General features: G+C 45.0%; 1 protein-coding gene across 1 annotated transcript; it reads left to right on the top strand.

The window, feature by feature from the left end:
* Window positions 1-2,923: 2,923 nt before the first annotated feature.
* On the top strand, window positions 2,924-23,006 carry LOC144170693 (transmembrane protein 98-like). The gene is made up of 6 exons (XM_077700638.1): window positions 2,924-3,114; window positions 5,258-5,423; window positions 5,854-5,973; window positions 8,968-9,177; window positions 10,167-10,287; window positions 17,077-23,006. The coding sequence occupies exons 2-6, from the start codon at window positions 5,287-5,289 to the stop codon at window positions 17,200-17,202; spliced, it is 714 nt and encodes a 237-aa protein (XP_077556764.1). The 5' UTR covers window positions 2,924-3,114; window positions 5,258-5,286; the 3' UTR covers window positions 17,203-23,006.
* Window positions 23,007-23,044: the final 38 nt, after the last annotated feature.

Here is a 23,044-nt window from a genome sequence, read left to right as displayed (position 1 = left end):
GCCGACACGACGCCGCTCACGCCAATCGCCGCTCTCAGGGGGCGCCACTGCGGCGGCGCTCTCCCCAAGCTCGTCCCCATTTCCCGAACAGGGACTCCCCACCGCTCCTCGGGTGCCTCCGGGCGCTGAAACGAGTGCCACGTGCGGCGCCGTTCATTGCTCTGTGACGCGCGTCCGGAACACGTGTTCGGACGCCTGAAGGTGTCACCGGACCCACCTAAGCGCATCCCCATAAGCGCTGCCTCGCTGAGCGCAAGACACCAAATCCAATGCCACGTGTGGAACGATTTCATGAGTTCCAGGCTCATACTTACAATTCCACATGCGAAATATAATTGCCCGAACGCACGCGCAAGCGCAACAGCTTGCCGTCGGGACCGAGGTTCCGGAAGCTTGGAACGAAATATGTTCACGACGACTATCCAAGAAGGTTCCAATAGTTTACCAAGAGCGACGCTACAGTTGTCAGCGTGATTTAATAACAGCAACATTTTGCTTTAAATATGTACCAAACTTTTATTTAATACGTTTAAGAGTGAGACCTGCTAAAAAGGCATTTTCGGAAACTTTTCGAGGCACGCACCGAAATTGAGCAGGCCTTCCCCGTTAATCCTTTAAAACGAATTTTTCGCCTGTGCCCCACATTGCAGCTGGGATGTCTGTGTTGTGTTGAATAAGCTTCGGCTTGAGAAGTGACCCCTGTGCAGTCGGACGTTTCAACAACGCACCTAGAACGCACTATGGTTACGCAACACTTTGTGCAAAAAATAATATAGCTCACTTACATGTGCCTGAAATGTGCATCGCAGCGATGGCTGTAAGTGATCAGCAAATGTCAAGTGGCTCAAGAATTCTTCATTCGCCCGCAAAGTTCTTACTGTTCCAGTCAAGATTCCTGAATACCCCTTCCAGACCGGCTGTAAACAATTTTGGTTCAATACAGTGCCTCCTTGTCTCACTTCCTTCCTGATCGGGGACTTCTCACTCTTCCTGTAAATGATTATCCTGCCCGTGCATCCCTTGTGTCAGAGGTGTCGTGTGAACTTCACTATTCCCTGTTTTTTAATGCTTCCAGTGTCGCCGTTGTCGCCTATGAGAGCAGAAGATGCAGTCATAAAAGAATTCAGGCGGGACACAACACATCGCTAATCACTGTCGACAGAGATAGAGCATGCTTGTGGTTGCCATCTTGGTGTTATGTGACAGATTTGTGTTGACGATAATTCACTTTTGAATGGCACTTCGAATTGAGGTGCACTTCTGCGTTGACCCGCCGCGGTGGCTCGGTGGCTAAGGCGTTGGGCTGCTGAGCACGAGGACGCGGGTTCGATTCCTGGTCGCGACGGCCGCTTTTCTGATTGAGGCGAAAAGCAAAAACTTTTGCCCGTGTGTTCGAGATTTCGGCGCACGTTAAAGATCCCCAGGTGGTCAAAATTAATCCGGAGCCCTCCACTACGGCGCGCCTCATCGCCTCTGCGGCGCTGCGTCGGCGCGTAAAACCTTACAATAAATCAAATCAAATCAGTTCTGCTGCGTTGCCCCTGTTTAAGAGAGGGGTTTTCAATTCCTCCCGTTTGCGATATAGGGTGAATGAGGAGTAGTATAGCCGTCACTGCGTTTGTAATTTGCGTATTGGGTCGTTCTGATTCTGAGATGAAATGATGGTCAGCTTCGCTGGGCCATCATAGCAAGGGACAGATGTCCACTTTGTTACGCGCAAGCGAAAGTGGCCCGTTTGTGAAATCGGCGTGATCGTGCCTGAGGACTCCCGCAGTTTCCAGTTTATAAGTCTCTCGAGCAATGGTTGATGCTCAGCATAAGGAGGGGACGGCACGGGTATGTCACGGGTATGCCACGGCCCAACGTTTCAAGTCTGATGTCATCAACGTACGATACGTGTGGCGTTCCTTGGCATGTTTTACGACATTGAGGTTACCTAACAATAGGCCTAGCAATAAGGCGTCAGGCTTAGGGCCACGCTTTAAGGTTTAACGTCGTCAACCGATACCCAACTGAAAAAAGTATATTTATACTCCAAGAAAAGGGTAGCCGTTGATGACGCAAGACCTCAAACGAAACGTTAGCCTTAGCTCGGGGGTTCCGGCACAATGCCCGACCGGGGCCACTGTTAACCTAGCAAGGTGATACAATACTCACAGCAGGGCTACATGCCTCGCGCTCACCCTCCCTCTTTTTTAAGAAGGCCAGGTGATTCATGGCACATAGAAGCTCTGGCCTGTTTTATATTTGTTTTAAATACTTTTCAGATTCTCGTACGTGACATTTGAGTTGCCCGGAATACACTAGGAATATATTTTTTAGAGATAAGCGTGGTAAAACTACATGAAGGTCACGATCGGTCTGAGATTTCAAACGCCCTCAAGTCGGTCGAAACTTCGATTTACCGTGCTCGAGTTTTGAATAGGATAATTTGTCTCGTCGTTGGTATTAAAATCTAGGTTTTTCTGTACCTAAAATCGATCGGCGCCTGGAATAAATCGGCGTTTGCGTATTAAAATCTGGGTTTTTCTGTACCTAAAATCGATCGGCGCCTGGAATAAATCGGCGTTTGCTGGTCTAAACGTATCCATTATGTTATGAAAGCTTCAGTCAATTTAATCTAAAGACTGGTGGGAGCTTTGGGTGGCATTTATCTTTTGTCTTTTCCTTCACATTTCTACGCGCCGCGCGGAATTCAAGCTTATTAGCGTGGCCCATAACTTGTGCTTTCGCGGTTGTGCATCCTAAAGTCCCTTGATCGCATAGAGTTGCTTGATCGGCGGGACTTTAGCAACTTTAGTGGCATAGTAGAGTGACCTAGAATGAAACATCCGTACGATCGTACGATCCGTACAGAACGCAATATATCGGGATCGAGGTAGCATGGACGGCAGCGCCAGTGAGACGGAGCGTCGACGGCCGGCATGAATCCTGTTTTGGGGGGTGTGGGGCAACCAACTGGCGGGCCGCTGCAGCGAATGCTGTTCGGCTTGCGATGTGAATGAACTCGAGTCTGAAAGTTGTTACTGTTCTGTTGTCACTAATCAAACTCACTCCGTCGTGACTTGGATCTGACTTGCAGCTGTTGACATGTGACTTCCCACCATTTTTGAGGCGAGTATATTCAATTTGTGCGTCTTGTGGTGCTATGGCTTCCTGAACGCGGCGTGCTCGCAGGTGGAATGCAGATTATATCTGTGATCTGCGACGACGCTCTACTCTGGGCTTCGTTTTGAAAGTTTACGTAGATATGCCCCACAGATGGTGAAATCGACTTTTCTTTTGTGAGTGCAATATCGACGTGTAGTTCAAGTACAAAGTTTCATTAGGCGCGTGTAAACATCAACTGGTTTGTCAAGGTTGATCATGAGGTTGATGTTTCGCCATGCGGTGTTGGCTGCTGTTAATACCTGTTAATACGGCATTTCTTTCATGCAAGTCCTTTACAGATTTTGCGTGTTTGTTGTTGCTACGCGTCTGTGTGTGCAACAAACGTTGGAGACTCAGTTTGGTGGCTGAAATGCTAGCGTGTTGTACTGTCGAGTTTGAATTCATCTTCGCCTGGTGAAAGTGTCCAAGTGCGGTTTCCTGACTTGTGTGGATTGACAGGATAACTACAGTGCCGCTATTTTGAGTTTCGCTGTTGTCATGGTAACGTTTCACGCTTCACGTCAAACTGAACGCATGACATAAAGCACGCGCAGCGAGATAAAACTCGTACAGCGCAACAATGCTGTGGGCTCTCCAATCGTCTGTCTCGGACTCAGTGCGGGTAGTCCGCGCATTGTCCGAGTACTTTCCTGGTCTTTGGGTGTGTGGGAAAAAAAACGAATAGCGTATTGCGTCTTCGACAGTCCACGATGAGTCCGAAATCTTTCCCGGGATGTCAGTTTCAACTTGTGGCTCGAGGAACGAGGAAGTATTTGTAGCCTAACCGTTTGCATTCGTAAATTGTTCGTTTACGCATTACAGAGAAACTTGAGCTGCTTACATTATTTTCTATCTGTCTACTGGAGGTGCGCCTTATTTCCCAGGTGAGATGTGAACCTTGATTACGCAATATCTATGGCCACTGCTCGATCCTGCTCCTCTCCTCATGAAAACGTTGAAAATAGATACGAATTTACAGCTGCACATCGTTTTCGGTCACCTATTTACTTGTTGTTGTGCTTACTACAGGACTTATAAGTAGTGGTAGGTGTCTTGACATAATTGAGATTTTTCACCTTCACACCATTCATCTAGAAATTCTCTTGTTGATATCAGGTTTCACGTATTAGAGGAAAGCACCTAAAGGAGATATCACTCTATCATTTTCAGGAGTCGTGTCTTCATATCACGGGTTAGTGACGGCATTTCTGTTCAAATAGCACACATTGTACTTTTCCGTTAAAATTAAATTCGGATTGTTTTATTTATGCCGCTTGTCTTAACTTTCTAACTGGAAAAGGCTGACCATACCTTGACAACACAGAACCGTCTTGTGTAAATGTTCTCTGCCTGTATGGTTTAAGTGCAAAGTCAAAAATCACTCGCTAATCAGCTAAGGGCAAAAATGTGCTCATCCATCAACATTAAGAGCTGTACATGAGGCAGTGAACTTATCTTGCCATGGCTTGTGTTGCGTTGTTTTAGGGTACGTATATGAAATGAGGCCCGGACAACTCGTGTTTAAAGCTGATTTTATCAAGGAACTTATTGTTATCTTGCCATGGCTTGTGTTGCGTTGTTTTAGGGTACGTATATGAAATGAGGCCTGGACAACTCGTGTTTAAAGCTGATTTTATCAAGGAACTTATTGTGTTCTGCACAAATGTTTTCACCTCACCTATAATAGAGCTGTGCTGATTGATGGTATTTTTACGGAGTTAAACAAAGCCTTTTGGAAAAGAAAAAGGAAAAGACAGAACTGTGGTGCTTTTCTTCAAGCACCCATGCAGCTAAAGTGGTCCTGCTGTCCACTCGCAGTAACCTTCAGGTCATTCAGAAAAGGGAGCCCCAGGAGTGCAGTTTATTTTTAGCCGTTACAAAATGGCACACAGGTCCAGACTAAATGCCACTATACAAATTTTCTTGTTAGTGTGCAATGCAGTGCTGGAGTTTATGCCAGTGCCACATGTCCCATCCCAAGCAGTACTTCACGGCCTAAAAATTCGTAGTCATGACTGGTGCTGGTCTTTCCTGGCATTTTCTGCTTTCGAAACCTTTTGTCCGTGCACTTGTGGGGTGGTAAAAACTCTGCCTCGCGTCTTTCCAGGATTCCTTGATGGGTTCAACTGTCCCATTATGGATGCCGTGGTAGCGGTAGCCATCAGCGTACTAGCCGTGGTCTTTGTCAGCTCCCTGATTGCCCTGATCGTGGTCTGCCGACACCGGTACTGCTCCAACCAGGACCACCTCAGCCGACAGCTGCAGGACTCTCGGTGAGCGACAAGCCAACTGAAGGCAACCGCTGCGCTGCCTGCAAAATTGACAGGGGCAGCGAAACGGAGCATTCTCATGGTGTTTCATCATTTTTAGAGCATTCATGCGCAGTTTGGAGTGAAAGAAGTGCTAGTTTTAGCAGGCTGCAAGTGCACTTTGTCTGGTGTCTACACTCATTCGATTTGCTCTTGTCATATTCACTCCATTCATGATGCTGCAGTGTACTTCTAAGTGACCTTTACTTTCACCATAGAGTCTAGAAAGCTTGTATCAGCATTAGGGCAGCAAGAGCTTGTATGTTGGGCATTTTTTTGCAAGCACCCGGTGCTTTGGTTGCTTGCGAAAGGCCGGGTGAAGTTGCTCCTGGGGGAAAGAAGGGGGTGCAAAACTGTGCCTTCAAGGTGTTGCGCCGTTGCGCACCAATTGCAGGCCTGACGTACACCTGATCCACAGCCAGAATGACGCAGCTGACATGGAGCTCGATGACGTCCGCTTGCATCCGGACATCGAGAAGATCCTCGCAGACGAGCAGTGGGTAGACGATGCCACGTGAGTTGTTCTTTCTTTATTCTTGAAAACTTGCTTTGTATAAGTTGTGTGCTAGGCATTCTCTTTGAGAGATGTCTGTAGTGTGATAGTTTTATTATTATTTATTGTTTATCTGATACCCACAGTGCCTTGCAGCATTGCAGTGTAATGGGGGGGGATGGATATACACACGCAAAAAAAAAGCAAGGTAGAATTAAAAGTAGACGAAATAGTGAAACAAACAAAACAAAATATGAAACTTAAACGCCATAAGTAGTGCGACATGAATGCTTAAAAAATATGTAGGAGATGTGTATGCATGCACCTGAGCTTTTTAAAGGAGCCATGAAGAGAAAATACAGCTTCGTTTAATTTGAAAGAACTAGGATTCAGTATCTCACTCAGCTCCATTAGAGCCACAAAAGATGTTTTTTTAACACAAAAAAGCAAGAAGTATTTAAAAACTTCAAATTTTGCACCACAGTGACGTGTTATGAGCAAGAATGACGTCATACGGGCCAACAATAAAACATAGGTAATTTTCAGTGCATTAACTGCATGTTAGCATTCAAGTGGTGCGGTCAAATGGAACTAGAGGCCCCATTACAGACGTCCAGTCATGTGTCGTCGCGACAGGTCAGTTAGGCGGCCACCAATCGCACAAACAAGGTTCCGTGACGTCATAGAAAAGTTGCGGGAAATTTGCTAGGGGGTCGCCACGGCTTCACACGTTTTCTTTCATATCCCCGTTATTTGTTCGAAGATTGCAATGATATTGGTATCATTGTTATCGGGACTAAGCAGTCTTTCTAATAAACCCAACTTGTGTTTTGTCTTCAGGGCTCCTTTAAAGCAAAGGTTTCAAAGCAGCATATAGCAGTTATGTTGTGTTGACTTCATTGCAAAATGTGCACGTGTCCTCGTATTCTTTGAAATCCAAGTACAGCAAGACAAACTCCAACTTGCTCTCAAAATGGTAAGAAATTGTGCTTCCAAAACCCTCCCAACCAGCTTTGAATACTTGCTGAAGCCCCTTCGTTCAACACTGCAGCAATCGATCCTCAGGGCAGTACACTCAGCATTTGAGGTTTCGCTACCTTCTGCTTTTGACCATTCAGAGTTGGAACAAATGCATTGACAAAAAGGCCCAGTCCAGTGACAAAGGCCATACATGCCAAATCTTTAGACAGTATTCCCTAAAACAAACTATGTGCTGCAGACTGCTAATTGTTTTGCAACATGCTCCTGTTTTATTCAAGGGGGGGGGGGGGGGGGGGGGGGGGGCAGAGGCATTGTGCTCTGTGTGCGGTGAATGATGCATCTGGGCCAATTTGTGAGACATGCACACCGGCAGAAACAAACGTGAAAGCAGCTTGATCTATAAAAACATTTTCTGTGACAGTTCTCAAAGGAACTTTCTGACAGTCTGTCAAGATTGTTTTTTTTTTTTTTTGATTCCTGAAGGATCCCTGCTGGGGTATTTATGTGGCATTGGGGTGACATAATTATACAAAAGGGGTAGTGCTGCAGAGAAAATAACTGAATTTCAATACATAATTTACAAAAGAAATTATGGCAGCTGTGAGTTCAGGAAGAACACAGAGCAGAAAACAAAAGCTGTCTGCCCACAGGCTGTGCGAGTTACTTGTGTTGAAAGATCGTAGTGCACCAACAGTAATTTTCAACCGCATTATGGTTGCATTCTCATGCAACAGGGCTTTGCTTCTGTTTCATTCTTTGCTAGCATGTGGTAAAAATGTTTATTCAAAAGCACTAGGCTGCACCATGCAGTCGTTTAATGCGGAAGAATTAGACAGACTGTGTGAAGAAAGGATTGGTCTTAGTAGACGGCAGCCACAGAAATCAAAGAAGCGAAAACACTGCTCAATTCTAGTGGGGGGCTGTGGAATGGGGAAAACGGACAGTTGCTCTTAAAGGGACCCCGCAGCACTTTTTTTTCTACTTTTTTTTTTTTTTTTTTTTATTCTGACTGCTTTCAGAACTAGTCAACAAACACACTCAGTACTTGGAATAAGGGGTCACAAAGTACCTCAGCCAGAAATTACCGCTCTATGCCCACCAGATAACTTAAAAATTCACTCGAAAAATTTTTCTCTCTTTCCCTGTCTTGGCATTCTTCGAGCGCTTGAATTACTTCATTAGAGTGATACAGTGGTTATTGGCCAACTTCGTTTCAGTTCCAGCAATAAACGCATTTGGTAGCCACTTTAAGGAAAACTACCCCAAACACAAAGCAGAAATGAAAGGCACATCTGCTGTGACGAGCAAATCATGCAGTACCACTCCCGGCTGGTGATATCTGTAGCTTTCACAATGCTTCCAAGTGCAAAGAAAAGAGTGAAAGCATATATTGGCAGTGTTGCAGAGCCCATTTAATTTACACTCACTATGATGACTATTGTATTGATAACTTCTTGCGAGAGACTTTCAGGCTGGCTTGTCCCTTGTGCGGGGCTCTCTGTGTTCAGAAGTAGAAGAGCATCGCTGACACATGCTTTAGTCGTGTGAAGTTTATTTATACTCGAAAAGTGTCACGTACCACGGTTTTACCCCCACTGCACGGGTGTTATCATTTGGGCCTCAGTGCCGTTTTTCGTGTACAGTAAAACCCGTTACAAGAGACACTCAAGGGACCCAGGAATCATGTTTTTTGTGACCAAGGTCTCTTGCATGCGGTGTTGTTAACATGGCAAACATATGAGAACCAACCAGAAAAGGTTGAAAGTTTGGCGAGCTGGTAATGATGCATCTCAAAAAACAAACTGCGCTTGCGCTGTCTTCATGTGGTCCTGTCCCCGTGAATTTGTGCGCAGTTTGTTTTTTGAGAAGGACCAACCAAACCAAGTGTCTCTTGTAACGAGGTATTACTGTACCTGTTCTGCATTCCAGCCATGTGCACCACAGTCAGTTCCCACTGTACTGATCGTACGTGCTTTGAAGTGTTGCTGTGATACTTGTAGGTGTGTGTGCCCTCTCTTGCTGTGTCCCAAATAGGGGCCTGGTGCCTCACTGCCTGGCAGTGCTGAAGACCTGCCACCAGCTGACCGAGCGGCTGGTCACTGCGTCCGTGGGCTCGGTCCGGCGACCAGCCACCCCAGCCCAGCTCGCCGAACTGGCCCAGCTGGCACAGAGAGTTGGGCCGCGTGTGGACGACGTGGTGCGAGCCATGTACCCGCCACTGGACCCCCGGCTGCTGGAGGCACGGTGAGTGAGCCCTCCCTCCTTCTCCCTTTGACGCGCCACACCTCCACTGGGTTGTGCACATCGGTATCAAAGCAGAGTGAGTTGGCTCTGAGGGCTGTTGGGCGAAAGAAGAAATTTCGGGTTGGTTCCTGTTCCGAAGGAGTCTGGAAGATGACATGATAGACGATGGGGAAAATGACAGCAGGTGGTGACTGTGTTTGCGCATCCAAAATTAAACATCCAATTGTGACATATTAAAATATATACAAAAGGCTCCACATAACTTGGAAGTGCAAAACAAATGAGAAATCGGAAATTTGGCAACAAAGTAAGCAGTTAGCATTCAGCGGGGTATGGCCATCTCACACTACTTTTACATTCTGATTAATTAAAAGGACACTAAACTTAAAAGAAAAAAAAGCTAAAACGGTGCCAAAATAAAAAAAACAAGCCATGCCTGGAACACGAAACAAGCGCACTCCCATCATGGCTCCATAGCACATGGTTCAGAAAACTGCTACATCAAGTATATATGTTTCTTCGCTTTCCTTTTTTCATCTTTATTCGTTACCAGACCGTAAACAATTCGGAAATGTGCACTGAGACACTTAGAATGGGTATTGTGGTAGCTTTATGGAACCAGTGTGGCACACTGGCAACGTAATGGTAAAATATTGCCAAGGGAAGTCATCAACTTTCTACATTCAAAGCACGTAAGCAGGCTTAAATGTGCTCCGAAGAATTATTTTGTTGAAGTTCGACTTGAAACTGGCACGAGTGTTCCAACAAGGCATTCTTTCGATAGGAGCGAAGTTGTATGCTGTGGACATGGTCTCTTCTCTAAATAACATAGGTGTCTGTGTTTACTGGGGCATTCACGTAGGAAAAACCACTTTTTTTTTTCTTCAGAGCAAGTTGATTGAGCCTCAAATTTTTTACCAATTGATGAGGGCTCTGGGATATGGCCCCCCTGGGATGCCCTGTCATGTGCCTTTTTTGTGTACTTTCAGCTGCACTGCGCTGGTGCTCTCCGTGGTACACCTGACGCTGGTCATGCGGTCTCTGTGCGGCCAGCCTAGCAGCCCAGGCTGGATCGACGAGTACCTGGCACATGCCGAAGCACACATTCAGGTGAGGAAGGGAAGGGGATGTTGCGGGCTGTAAGGAGTCTCTGCACAAAGGGCAGACAATAATGGGTAGATGAAGGGGGAGATTTTATGTAGCTTCCTTTTTGTTTCTCTACCTTCGATCTTTCAGTCTCACAAGCCACATACTTTTGCTCAGTGCTGGCGGTAAAATAAAACTGCCAGTACTGCCACCTCTGGATCTCTCCTAATGAAATCTGGAATTACATGGAGCCACTGAGGCGATGTCAGTTTGAACTCCTTTGGCAGTTTACAATACGTAGATGCTAGAGAATAGCTTAAAAAACATACTCATTTGATCAGGCATACCGTTTTTGGTTGCAGTTTTAAGGGCATGTCAAAAAACCGTAGTGCATAAAGGGCACAAAAGCTATTCTCAGGCAACAAGCTTAGTGAAGTTCCAGTTCTACTTGTACAATGAGTTGTTCTGCACATCTTTGGTTGTTCAGTTCCTTGAATAATGTACACTGCAAAGCTCTTTAAAGGGGCTATGTAAACAAAACACACGTATGGTTCATTTGAAAGATTGCCTCATTAGAATCATACTGACACCATTTCTAACATAAACTTCGCTCAAATAAGCTACATAATTAGGAAAAAATGGAATGGCCATGTGACCCACTAGCTCGTTTCCCGGAACAGAACCTATGATGTCATACGTGACAGCTCTGCGATTGGCTGAGGCCGGCAAAAGCAAACTCAAATTAGGCAGGGCTTATAAGCTTGCCGAACGAGTTATTTGCACTTAAACTTTTGGCACATTCTTTTTGTAGTAGTAAAATGGTGGGATGAACAGTGGAAGTTACAAAAGTACATGTAAACATAGAAGCACCGATGCGTGCTGCAGTTGGTACTGCGCGCACTGTGTTTGTTTGAGCTGCACAGCACTGCGGCGCTTTGGATTTGTCTCAGGCGACACAGGCCAATTGGCGTAAGTGATGGTACTATATTTGTCGAGTGAACACCGTGTTTCACATATAGATTATTGTCTACCATAACAAAAACAAGCCAGGTACAAATACGGTCAAAAGCCAAGCGAAGGCAAAAAACGGCCTTCCGCGAAGTGGTGGTGCCATCTAGGTTGACTAACAATAAACCAGGCTCTGCAGCCCACCAAGTTTAGCTTGAATACGTGTCCTTTATGATGTTATTGCAGACGTCGATGAAGACACACGATTTGGCGGGAGAATCAAAATTTTAACTTAAATTTATCATCGTTTGCTTGCGGAGAAGCACTGGGGGCACTATAAAACACGAAACCTTTCAAATAAAACAAACTTGTATTTTGTCTTCATGGCCCCTTTAAAGGGCCATGCAGACAAAATACAAGTTGGTTTTATTTAAGAGATTTGGTGTTTTATAGTTCCCCAGCACTTGTCCAGCAGCGAGTGGCGCATTATTCACTGAGAAATTGAGCAATTTAAGTTTAATTTAATTTAATCATGTGTTTCATGACGTCTGCCATGGAGTCACAAGGAAGGGTCTTCAAGCGAAATTCAAGTACGTTGTTCGGTCTGCAGCGGACTGCAGAGCCTTGTTTACTGTCATTCCTCCTAGATGGCAACACCATATTGCTCCGCACCGCCTTGTGCCTTTGCTTTGTTTCTGACCGTATTTGCACCTGGCTTGTTTTTGTTATGGTAGGTAGTAATTGTTTCATGAAACATGGGGTGCGTTCGACAAACAGGGTTACGCAAGACATTGATGCCAATCGGCCAGTGTCGTGTGAAAAAACCCCGAAGCGCCACACTGCTGTACAGCTATCACAAGCATAGTGAGTGCAGTACCAACAGCAGCATGCACTGGTACTTCTATGTTTACATGTACTTTCGTATGTTCCATTGCTTACCCCACCATTCTTACTGCTGTAAGATGAATATGCATTACACTTAAGTGAAAATGGCTCATTCTGCAAGCTTATAAGCCCTTAGAATGAGAGACAGCTGGGTGAGTTGGAAGGGGTTCATATTCAAAATTTAACTGCACGAAATATAAGCCCTGCCTAACAACTTGCGTTTGATTACGATAACAGCTTGCGTTTGGGTAAGACAAAGAGGAGCGCCGACTGTGGCCCAGAAGAATCATTTGCATTGTCCGGTAATGTCCCCGTGGCACTGGGCCCCCGGCTTTCACTTTGCTCGCTTTATCCTTTGCACCACCTCTCGTTGTTGTGCCTTTGTACGTTGCTCTCCCCGTGTTCGCTGTACCCAGCAGCTTGTTTCCTTTCGCCGCGACATCCGTCTTCAAACATGTCAAACTGTGCACGCAATCACAAGACGCGTATGTGCGCAGAATGCAGTGAGGGTAATCGCACACCACCACGTGTGACAGGGAGTGTTTTGCCAGGCACAATCAAGGTCAGCTGAAAAATAGCGATCTAACCCAGCAGGTCTAGTGTGCAATCGTATGATAGACAATAGAAGATTGGAATGCACTCGATGCACAGATTTTTGATGACGCAATGACTGTACAATCATTTGAACGAAAGTTGGAAATGTACCTCTCGTGATGTGTTTATTTTGTTTCATTGCTTGATTTGTTGACAAAATGTGTATATCCTCCCACCCTGTACCAGCCCGAAAAGAACTAACAGTATTCGAAATAAATAAATAAATAAAGTAAATGATGGCGATTTTGGAAACACTAAACAGAAAATGAGCAAAAGTAATATTGCATTCTGATATTGCCTACAATAAAGTGATGCAGTTCAAAAATCGCCCTTTCTTGCTTGCCCACTATCCTGCCCCGTGCTAAACGAATTACGCTTCTTCTGCACACAAACACCATTTGCGAGGGTCGTCCACAGTCTCCATAGATTTGCGGTAATGATGCATATTTCTAGATTAATACCTTAAGTGGATGGCTGCTGCTTTGTAATGAATATAGCAATGCTCTGGTAGTGTGATTAGGCAACCCCAGAATATCAAACCCAATATTTATTTTGACCCAAGTCTTATGACCCGGTGTTCACCGTCATTGTGCGGTTGAGTAATTTTGTTGATGCCACCGGCAGATAACTCCAGATGCATTGCGGAGCAACGCGGAGCAACGTTGGCGCTTGTCATACACCTCCCTGTTGTTTAGTGCAAAGAAAACTGCACGTACATTTGAGGCAAAATATACGTAATTAACTGGCAGCGCCCGTGTTCATTTAGTTAGGAATGCTTGTTGGGTTGGTTTTTCTGACAGTAAGTGAAAAGAAAGTGGCAGTGCAACGCCACTTTTTGCTTTTGTGCTTGTGCTTGCTTTTGCAACACAGTTCAAAGGCAAGCACAAAAAGAACAGAACTACCGCTGGGGCAGTTTCAGGCAGGGGGCGTGCGGGCACTGCAAAGGCGAGAAATTTGAAATGCGTTGGACAAACCTCCGTTGAATTCATCAGGAGAAGAATGAGACGGGGCGGCGAAGAGCGTGATGGGTGGTAAGAATGAGCGGATAACGGCACCACGGCCCATTATGGCGAGTCACTGCTCTGCACTTCCTACAGCTTTCACACTGGTGGAACGGCTTTAATTTTTTTCTCTTGCTTTTAATTATTTTAACATGTATTGATCCCTAAATGTGTGCATGTGCTACAGTCCAACCCGGCTATAACAAACCCGGGTAGAGCGAATTATGCTATATATCGAACAAAAATATTTCAGTTACGGAAATACATGGGAAACATATTCCTTATAACGAAGTTCACATCCGATATATCGAACTCTGCGCGCCTAGAATGGCCGTCGAAATGCATGGTCTCGGAGCGGTGATTAAGATGTGGATTGGCCGCGACCATGGAGCAAAAGCCGCGACTGAGACATTGCGCCTTGCACGGAGCGACGTGACGCCCGACAATTCTCCGTAACTGTTTCTGACGCGCGGGACTCACGACGGAACCCGCCCATTTAGCGAATCCGGACCAAGACACCAGCATCGGTGAACTGTGGGGGAAAAAAATGGAAAAAAATTAATGTTCCGGGAAGAGCTCGCCAACGTTCCCGAAGATGTCGCGAGTGAAAGCCGTCCGACGCTTATAATGAAGCGCTTTCGGCAGTCGATGTGCTCGGCCAATGCTTCTTGGATTTTGGTGGACACGGACTCGAACTGGTGCAACCAATGTTTCATGTAGAGAATGCTATGCTAGTTGAAGCCACCAAAACGAAAGTGAACACAAAAATCATCACTTTTTTTGCAAAGCAGGCAGTTAAGGCGGAAAGTAGCTTTATAACTTGCAACAAATGGATAATTTTGGCTATGGTAATAGCTACTTTACTGTGTTCATTTTTGCATGCAGGGATGGTGGAGTTTAGGAGGAAAAGGGGGGCTCCCGCGGATCGCGAACTTGTAACGATAAGTTCATTATAGGCGGGTTCGGCTATATCGAACTATTGGATATATCGAACTAATCCCGGTGCATATTGCAGTTCACTATAAACGGGTTTGACTGTAGCACACAAACAAATGCATGTTTTGCTGAGGGCCACCAGGGGGTGATTGCTGGGGACCGTCACCTTCTTGTCTTTGGTGCAATACAGCAGACCCGCCTGTGCACCACTTACTCAACTTTTTCCATTGATATAATTGCCTTTACATCTGGTTAAATGACTTGTATGGCGGATCAACTACGAGTATGCTATGATGTCTTGATCACTTTCTTTGAAGAGAAACAACAAAAAAGTCACCGGAATGATATCTTAGCAGCTTTGGTAGCCATTTCGTCAGCCTAAATACCGGGACATTATCGAGCCTTTGCTAGATGAACTTCCATCAAGCAATGTATCCTCATTAATGCCTTTAGATAACATTGGCTAATCATTAACAGTCTGCTTAGAAATGAAAAAAAGAAACATTGAATCTGTAACGTGGGCTACAATCCATACTTGTTGCTATCTTATGAATTGTGGTATCGACGGAAGCCTACCACCTGCATGTCATATCTGCATTTCGTAATCAACAGCTGGACAACCAATCGAGGGCTGGCAGGCGTTCAGATGTCGGGAAGGGAGGTGAAGGTGGCAAGTGATGGGTCGGAAAAGCATGGGACATGCTCGCGCTGTGTGGCGCCGTGATTTGGAAAGACTTTTCGAAGCATCCACCCTCGTGCCCCTGCCGTGGTTGTTTTGGCACTACTCACAACAGGTCTGAATTGGTGAAAGAAGAATACTGTTTAAATTAAGGGGAACACCCGAAGAAACAGCTCTTCACACGATTCAAATAGTTAAGGCGATTTGAAATTTAGTGTTGCTTTCAAATGCACCGATCATTTTTCAACCAGCACTGCAGGTTTTACACGCATTCCACGGCATGGGGCAGGCTGAATCCCGCTATTAGGATGAATAGTTTTCAGGAGCACAGTGCACTATACATTATTGTGGTATACAGTACGCATAATGCAATGCGTACTGTCGGATGCAGTTCCAAAAGAGAAGAAAAGAAGCCATGCGGCAACTTGAAACAAGATGGCGGAAGCTAGCCATCCTGATGTGCTAGCTCGGTGCTACACTACCACGCGACACGAACACAGATACCGAAACAATTCGGCCGGAGTGCTTCACATTTTTTCCAATTTGGAACCAGTAAGTTAAGTTCAAAAATGGTGAGCAAGTTGAGGGCACCTTTAAAATCGCTATTTGTCAGAACTAGTTGGCTTCTTTCGGCTTCCGTAACACATGTGAAAACACAATGAATTCATATTCACCAATTTACAGCATAAAGTTTCATTCGTGGCATGCAAAGTGCAAAAGGTAGTGTTTCTGTAGCGGCCAGATGTCTGTATGTGGTCTCTACATTTTGGTTTCCTGCTTTTTAAACCCATCATTGATGTATCTTTGCCGTACGACAACTTCATTTCATCAGGTACTGGTTACTCGGGACGTGCTGTCGAACAGGCTCATCAAGCCGTGCGTAGTGGGTGCATAACGAACGCGAAGCTGCGCCAAAATGGGCCCAAAACAACCGTCGTTGAAGCAGACGACAAATTCAGCCGTAATGCTCCCCGCTGGCACGTCCAGCGGTGAAGGGGGTGCCGGTGCACGGAGGACGCTTGGTAATAGTGCCCATTCTCAGCGCCATCTACACTGTGCTCCGTGAGTTGGGGACATTAAATGTGACACCTGAGATAGCCGAGTCGGCGCTCCTGTTATCTTGCTCCGTGGACCTGTAGCTGCATTCTCACTGCCACCAAACAGTTGTCACCACACTTCGTAGCAGTGGCAGTGACATGTGGACTCTGTAGCATCAGGAGCTGTTTCAAATAGGAAAAAAAAAAAGGACAAAAAACAATGGCATTATGGCAGTGAGTCTGCACTAACTTTCCCGTGTGATGAATATGGGATTATTTTTTAGGTTTAGTTCACCACTGATCAAATTATGTTAATTCTCTATGCACCAAATTTTGTTGAATATGAATGAAAATCATCCAAGAAAGTTCTTTGTTTTTAAGAAGGGAACTTTTTGGCGCAGTCTGTTACAGTTCATTGGCAGGGAATTGGAAATACTTAGTCGTAACGAAAATCCCGTTAAAGTGGTACGCATTATAGTGTAGTTGCTTGTACAGAGTTGAGAAGAGTGCAGGGATTCTAGGGATAAATTTGCCACCAGCACTGTGGCAACATTCAGAAACTAGCTTGTAGGGTTTGGCCACCAACTGCAGCTGGGCATTTGGTTGGTTGGTGAAATATGAAATATGTATTTCGTATTTTGCTTCCAGACTGCTTTTTCTTTTTTCTGCTTCGTTCAAACAACGTGTGACTAGGCTTTCTGATGGTGACTTACGTCTTGTCAAAACTGTGCAGGTCCTTCGGGAAGCAGGAATGGCCACAGACACATCAAGCCAGCCAATTTCACCACTGGCCGACGTTTCCACACAGCAGCAGCAGCAACCAGCCGTTGCCAACGTTTCCATGTGGAGACCAACCTGAGACCACTACTCATCCCCTTGGCTGGGGCAGAGGGGGACAGCTCTGTTTTTCGTTGCACTGGTGACCGGTCTGCATCTCTGCAAAGCTACTCTTAAGATTTGGACAAATGAGCCCTGGTGGCAGCTGGGAAATGGCCGAGTTGATCATGCTGTAGAGTGCAAGAATTGTTAGGGGGGATTGTGCAGGCACCTGTAGGGCAAAACAGGTGCTAAGCCATTACAGGTAAATATGATGTGTGTGTTGTTAGCAAAGCTGGCTTGAGTTCGACGTGAAACGTTGTCTGCCACTGTTGCAAAATCTTGTAAGTTGGAAGCCGAATTGCGGTGTGACCTGCTGAGACTACACTTAAACTACAGAAGCAGCTCTCTACATTGTGTTCCCTGCTTGGCGATTGCAGAGGGACAGTGAAAAGGTTGTGATGCCAGAGAACTTGAGCTGACTCATTACTGGCCCGATTCTGGCATCGTTGCTTTATTCATGCAAGAATCTTAGGTACCTGTTTTGCTCGTAGAGCTAGCTATTGCAGCATTGATCAGTCGCACTGTTATCATTGTGAGCCCCATAGTGGCTGAGTGTTTGTGTTGGGCAGATGAACATGAGTTCAGAGTCAGACCCATTTGCCACAGTGTTTTTTTTTATTTTTTATTTTTTAATGAAGGAGGTATACAAAGGCAGACGTGTACAAGGCGTAGCCGTGTGTTGAGCACATCAAACCAGGAGATTTCTTTTGTTGCTTTCTGCTTAAGTTGACTGATTGGCCAGGAGCTTGAAACTGTAGATCTGAATATTGAACTCTTTAACATTGTGTTGGCTTTCTAGGACACTCGCTGTAGTCCATGTGTCACCTGGAAGTACATTACAGAATGATGAATGTCATCATAGCTTATGGAACTTTCAGTGATATGTTGTAAGCATGGGGTGAGTGGCATACTTTTATGATGATGGGGTATATGAGTATTGTTAATATAGTTAATTTGTGTACAAATTAATTTAAGTTTTGACAAGATATGGGCTTGTTTAGTCAATCTACAAAATTTAACTTTAAGAAGTTACGCAAATTCCATTTCTAAAATTGCGTTCAGCTGCTCTTGTTGTGTGCGTTTTAGAATGTCCTCGAAATGGCAGAAAGCTGGATTCATTTGATTTATGCATTACAACACCATCAAGCATCGCACTGTGCATTAAAACATGACGTAAGAGAGAAAGCAAGAGTCAGCTAACCAGCACACGTAGTACCACTAAGGCCTTTATTTTCTGTGCATGCAGCTTGCTATGCTGCATATGACGACCCGCAAACAAAGTTGAGAGTAAAAATTTTCAAATTAAAGCAGGCCATGAACTTGAGCGCAGGTAAAAAACAGTGAAATGTGGTTTTCAGGTGCAAGAAAAAGGGAAAGAAACCAGCACTAAGTTTTGTCATTCATTTTAGAGGCTAAAAGTCAGAATGAAGGAACTAGTGAAACTGGGAGGAAAGGAACACAAGAATTTTAACTTTGGTAAACATGGGAACTTTTCTTGAGAAAGCCAGGCGAATGGCTAAAATGGAATCGATGATACGATTTCGAGGTGTCTGCAACTTTTGTTTTTTTAACTTATGACTGTTAAAATTTGCTTTTGTGGGAACGAGGAAATGGGTATGGCCCTCACCCCATGTGGAGCCAGTTGTTTGAATTTTTCCACTTGTATGTTGTGTTCATCTTGGAGGGCGAACCTGTAGGCTGAATCTCAGTTTTAGCACGAGCGCTAGATGCCCAACTTCATAAAATCACGTCTGTAATGTGTGAAGCCTGTCAATCAAGGTCACGGAGTGAAATAATGTCACGTGAACAAGAAAATATGTTGCTAAGTAATACCTAGGGTCGCAGGCATGTGGCGCTGCAGGCGGGAGCATTTGAAGCATGTCACCTCTTATCATGCATAAACAAGCACTGCTCGCCTTGATAGAGTGCTACCGCTTGCATTCAAGCAGCAAAGCAACTTCCCATTATTTTTTGTGAGTTTAGTACAAATAGATCTGAAAATATAGTTGATAGACGGAGTCTTTGAAGGCATACGAGAACATGTTGATTGATCCTGTTGGGTATTTACAACCCTAAGCAGCTTTGTTGAGAGCCTGTGCTTCTCGTAGCAGGTTTCAATTTTGTGTCCTGATTTCTGACTTGACCACGTGGCATTGTTTTATGTCCTGGTTCTTGGAGGCTTTTTCTGTAATGTGATGTTTCCCCAGCATTGACGCATGCTGATAATGCTTATGTTAGTTGACATGAAATGCTGTGAAATGCTGGTTTATGAAATGCTGTGCAACAATTGCTCTAACGGATGTTATTTGCTGTGATGAAGTTTTCTTTTATATCTGCAACATTCCAGTTACCTAGACAGGGAAATCTCACACTGTCCTTTGGAGAGGCACAATGCAGTACTGAATGCCTTGTAGATATCTGTGCTTGTCTGTGAATGTTTTTGGAGTCGGAGCATCATATTTGTTTTATGGAGGGGCAACAAATATTCAGAAAGCATATCAAGAATGTTTACCAATGAAAATTGAGTCTGCATGCAGCTTTAGAAAGGAAGAAATCTGACTTCCTGCTTAAAGGGACCCTGCAGCACTTGCCATCGACTACACGGAATGCATTTTGGGGTAAAGTCTATATTGTCCCAGCAATCTCGTTTCGCAAGAATTATGAAAATCCATTCTCGATCACGGAAACTGTGCCTGATGAGAAATCAGGCATAATTGGTCTCTCTCAACTTGACCACAGACAATGCGGCGAAAGCTGCACCCTCTTTCCCTGAGAGGGGGGCGGCTCGCGGCGTTCTCTTCGGCGGCCTTCGGTATATCATAGCCCTGGGGAGTTTCCTCCTTTTCTCCACAACATGGAGGGGTCTGTTTCCGGTCTGGGGCCACAAAAAAGCAGGCATGACTGCCTGCTCGCAAGCGTGCACTCAGGCTGGTAGGGCGTTTTTGCAATAAACGTTTGTTGTCGAGTGGTCTGGTTGAAAGGGAAGTATTGAGTTCGTCACTCAAACTCCGCGCGCACTCAAAACAGAATAGAAACACCAAAACTGTGCGTGCAGGCTCAGGCATAGAAGAGGTTGGTACACAGCGCCAGCGACGGCGGATCGTCACAGAAATGCGAGAAATAAGCCGGAAAGTTGACTAGCGACAGCCAATAGGACAGCCATGGCCACAATGACGTCCTTTAGGCCATGCCAGGGGTGCATAATGAGGAAAACTGAAGAGCGCGGTTGGTTTTTCCGCGCCTTTCCCCGCGATTTGCACGCTCACCACTTCACATGCATGTGTTATATTTGGCTCAGGTATTCCTAGCAGTGTAATCTAAACGTTGCGCAGGTTTACTTGCACTGCTCAAAGAGTGTTGCAGGGTCCCTTTAAACATTGCAACCGGTAAATACTTTACAAGGTAACATCGTGCAAGAGCTATTTGTGTGCTAATGCGTGCGGATTTTAGGATAACACTGCAGGGCAAACTATAAGTCGAATATTTTATTCTACTTCTTTTTGATCTTGCGACTTTTAGCTTCTGATCACATTGCCATTGTGAATCTGCAAAGGCCCGTTGCATCCAGCGTTACATTATCCTTGATGCGGGCCTGCTTCCTGCATCAAGTCTCTCCACTGCATGCCTGCTGACTGCACCAGGCTGCCATTTTCATGTTACCCCTTGCTTGCATTGCTTCTCTCATCATGCTGCACTGTGTGCCACGCAAGCTCAATCTGAGCTCCTGCTATTTTATACCATTAAATGTAGACAGAGAAATGAGATGGGGAGTGAATGTCGTGCAACGTATTGAAAAATTCGTCGCTTCAACGATTAACGCAATTTTTTTCCTTTGACCAGTAATGGGTATGGGCATTGTGTGGCTGTGTGATTAACAATCCAGGATTGAATGTTTGTATCTCCCTTTTGTGGAATGGTTATTACAATTCAATGCATGTGTAGTGTAATTTGTAAGTGCATCAGTTTTCCTTGCGCCTATTTGGAAGCCCTGTGCATGGCTGCTCATATTCATGCCATATTCATCGTTGCACTGCTGGGGCCACTTCTGTATTGTTCATCCTTCATGAAATGCTTCCTGATGGGATACCATTGCAGTGACAAGTTGTAAAATGCCTGAGTTGGCTGTACCACGTGGTACAAGGATGGTGCGTTAGTGCAGTCCAGCCCAAGTCTTTCCAGTATCTTCATGCTGAGTGAATTCCAATCTTTAGCATCTTAGGGTGCTGTTATAAGAGCAAAGCTGCAATAATTGAAACGGGGTCTCTGCCAAGAGAAATACTCGAGAATGCATGTCGACAAGCGCACTCGTGTCACAAGTATCTATTCGCTGTTGCTGCCCCGATGTGGCCCTGTGTCACTTTGTGGTATGGTGGTTGGAACGTCTGTCAGGCAAGTCGGGTTCCAAATGTATGGGCATGCCACTAGTGACATTGATGGCCTGATTGGTAAGCTCTCAGACCACTGCACGAGCACATTCATTACGCGGGATTCTGGCGTGGCCAGGGATCCACACTAGGGCCACAAGGTGATCAAACTCTCTCCTAAGCACCATCTGAACAAGCACTGCTGGGCGTACGGTGCATCACGCACAGGACCCCCCCCTCCCTTCCACCTTCTCAGAGCTCACTGCACGGTCCGCCATTGTAGCGACACTAGGGTTGAGTGATGCCTTGCATTGGCATCTACAAGTAGGCACATCAAACCACCTTATATAAACATTTTTTCTAGAAAATTTATAAAGATTCATGAGGTGATAACCTACAATTGCATCGTGGTAGCTCCCCTTGTGCAGTTCATTACAAGGAACGCAACAGGGGCTTATTCAAACGAAAGTGAAATCTATAAGCTCGTGTGAATTTGCCTGTTAATGGCTAATTTACCAATCAGGAAATTGCATCATTATAATGAGCAGTTCTTTCTCTATGGCATCGATAGTAATTGTATTTCAGCTCAAGCCCTGAATTAAGGTGTCTTTTACAAAAACGAGACGCAAAATCATGTCCCTTGTGGTGGAGGCGGAAGCTCAGTTCGGTTACGCCTGTGTGACGTTTGTGACTAAAGTTTTCTGCAGCTTTGCGGCACTCGCTTTTTACAGCAGATCACGTGCCGGTGACTTTTTTTATATTGTTTTTTCCCGGCCTGCGCATACAGGCAGTAGGGCCACCTTTACTCGAATAATCTTGCATACTACATGCTTGCAAAGAGCTGTCTCTTGCTGTGCATTTTGTTGTTTGGTGCTCTTTACACCTTTTATGCGCCTATGTATGTAGACTTCACCGTTATGTACTCTTACTATTTATTCCTGCTACTTAGTGGTTTTCTTAGGAACGCAGCGCTTACGCCCATTCCACTATTTTTATGCTTTTAGAACAACAGTAATGCTGTATGCAGCTGCCATTTAGCATTCATTATTGATGCCAACCTTGTATTCAGCATTTTGCAATATGTACTGCCTGGTAATATATACATAGTATATATACATCTATAAACAAAAGAGATTTGAATATGGTACATGGCTAATGTGCCTATTTTTTATATTTTCCAGTATTACAAATGTGGTTGCGTGATGTTACGGCCTGGAGAATTTTAAATATTCAGCTCTGCCAGGCACCTTTGCAGCATAAAAATGAGCCGGTACAAATACTTTGTCTTGTGGTTGACACGTGTTAAAACAAGTGCCTTACTTTCATGGTTATTTTGTGGAGTAGTGAAGTCTTCCTTCAAGTGTGCCTTTTCGAGGTTTTTCAATCATAGCCAGCCAATAAAGAACATTGAAAATGCTTGGACTCTGTTGTTGCCAATTTTCGTTTTCCCTGGACTGG

Source organism: Haemaphysalis longicornis, unplaced genomic scaffold (assembly GCF_048455015.1).
Source record: "Haemaphysalis longicornis isolate Haplotype H1 unplaced genomic scaffold, Haemaphysalis longicornis Haplotype H1 scaffold_2, whole genome shotgun sequence".
Lineage (NCBI taxonomy): Eukaryota > Metazoa > Arthropoda > Arachnida > Ixodida > Ixodidae > Haemaphysalis > Haemaphysalis longicornis.
This window is presented reverse-complemented; position numbering and strand designations above follow the sequence as displayed.

Coding starts and splice junctions, on each gene's coding strand:
- LOC144170693 (XM_077700638.1), top strand. CDS start 5,287: ATGGATGCCGTGGTAGCGGTAGCCATCAGCGTACTAGCCGTGGTCTTT. Junction 5,424..5,853: donor CGACAGCTGCAGGACTCTCG/GTGAGCGACAAG, acceptor CACCAATTGCAG/GCCTGACGTACACCTGATCC. Junction 9,178..10,166: donor CCCCGGCTGCTGGAGGCACG/GTGAGTGAGCCC, acceptor GTGTACTTTCAG/CTGCACTGCGCTGGTGCTCT.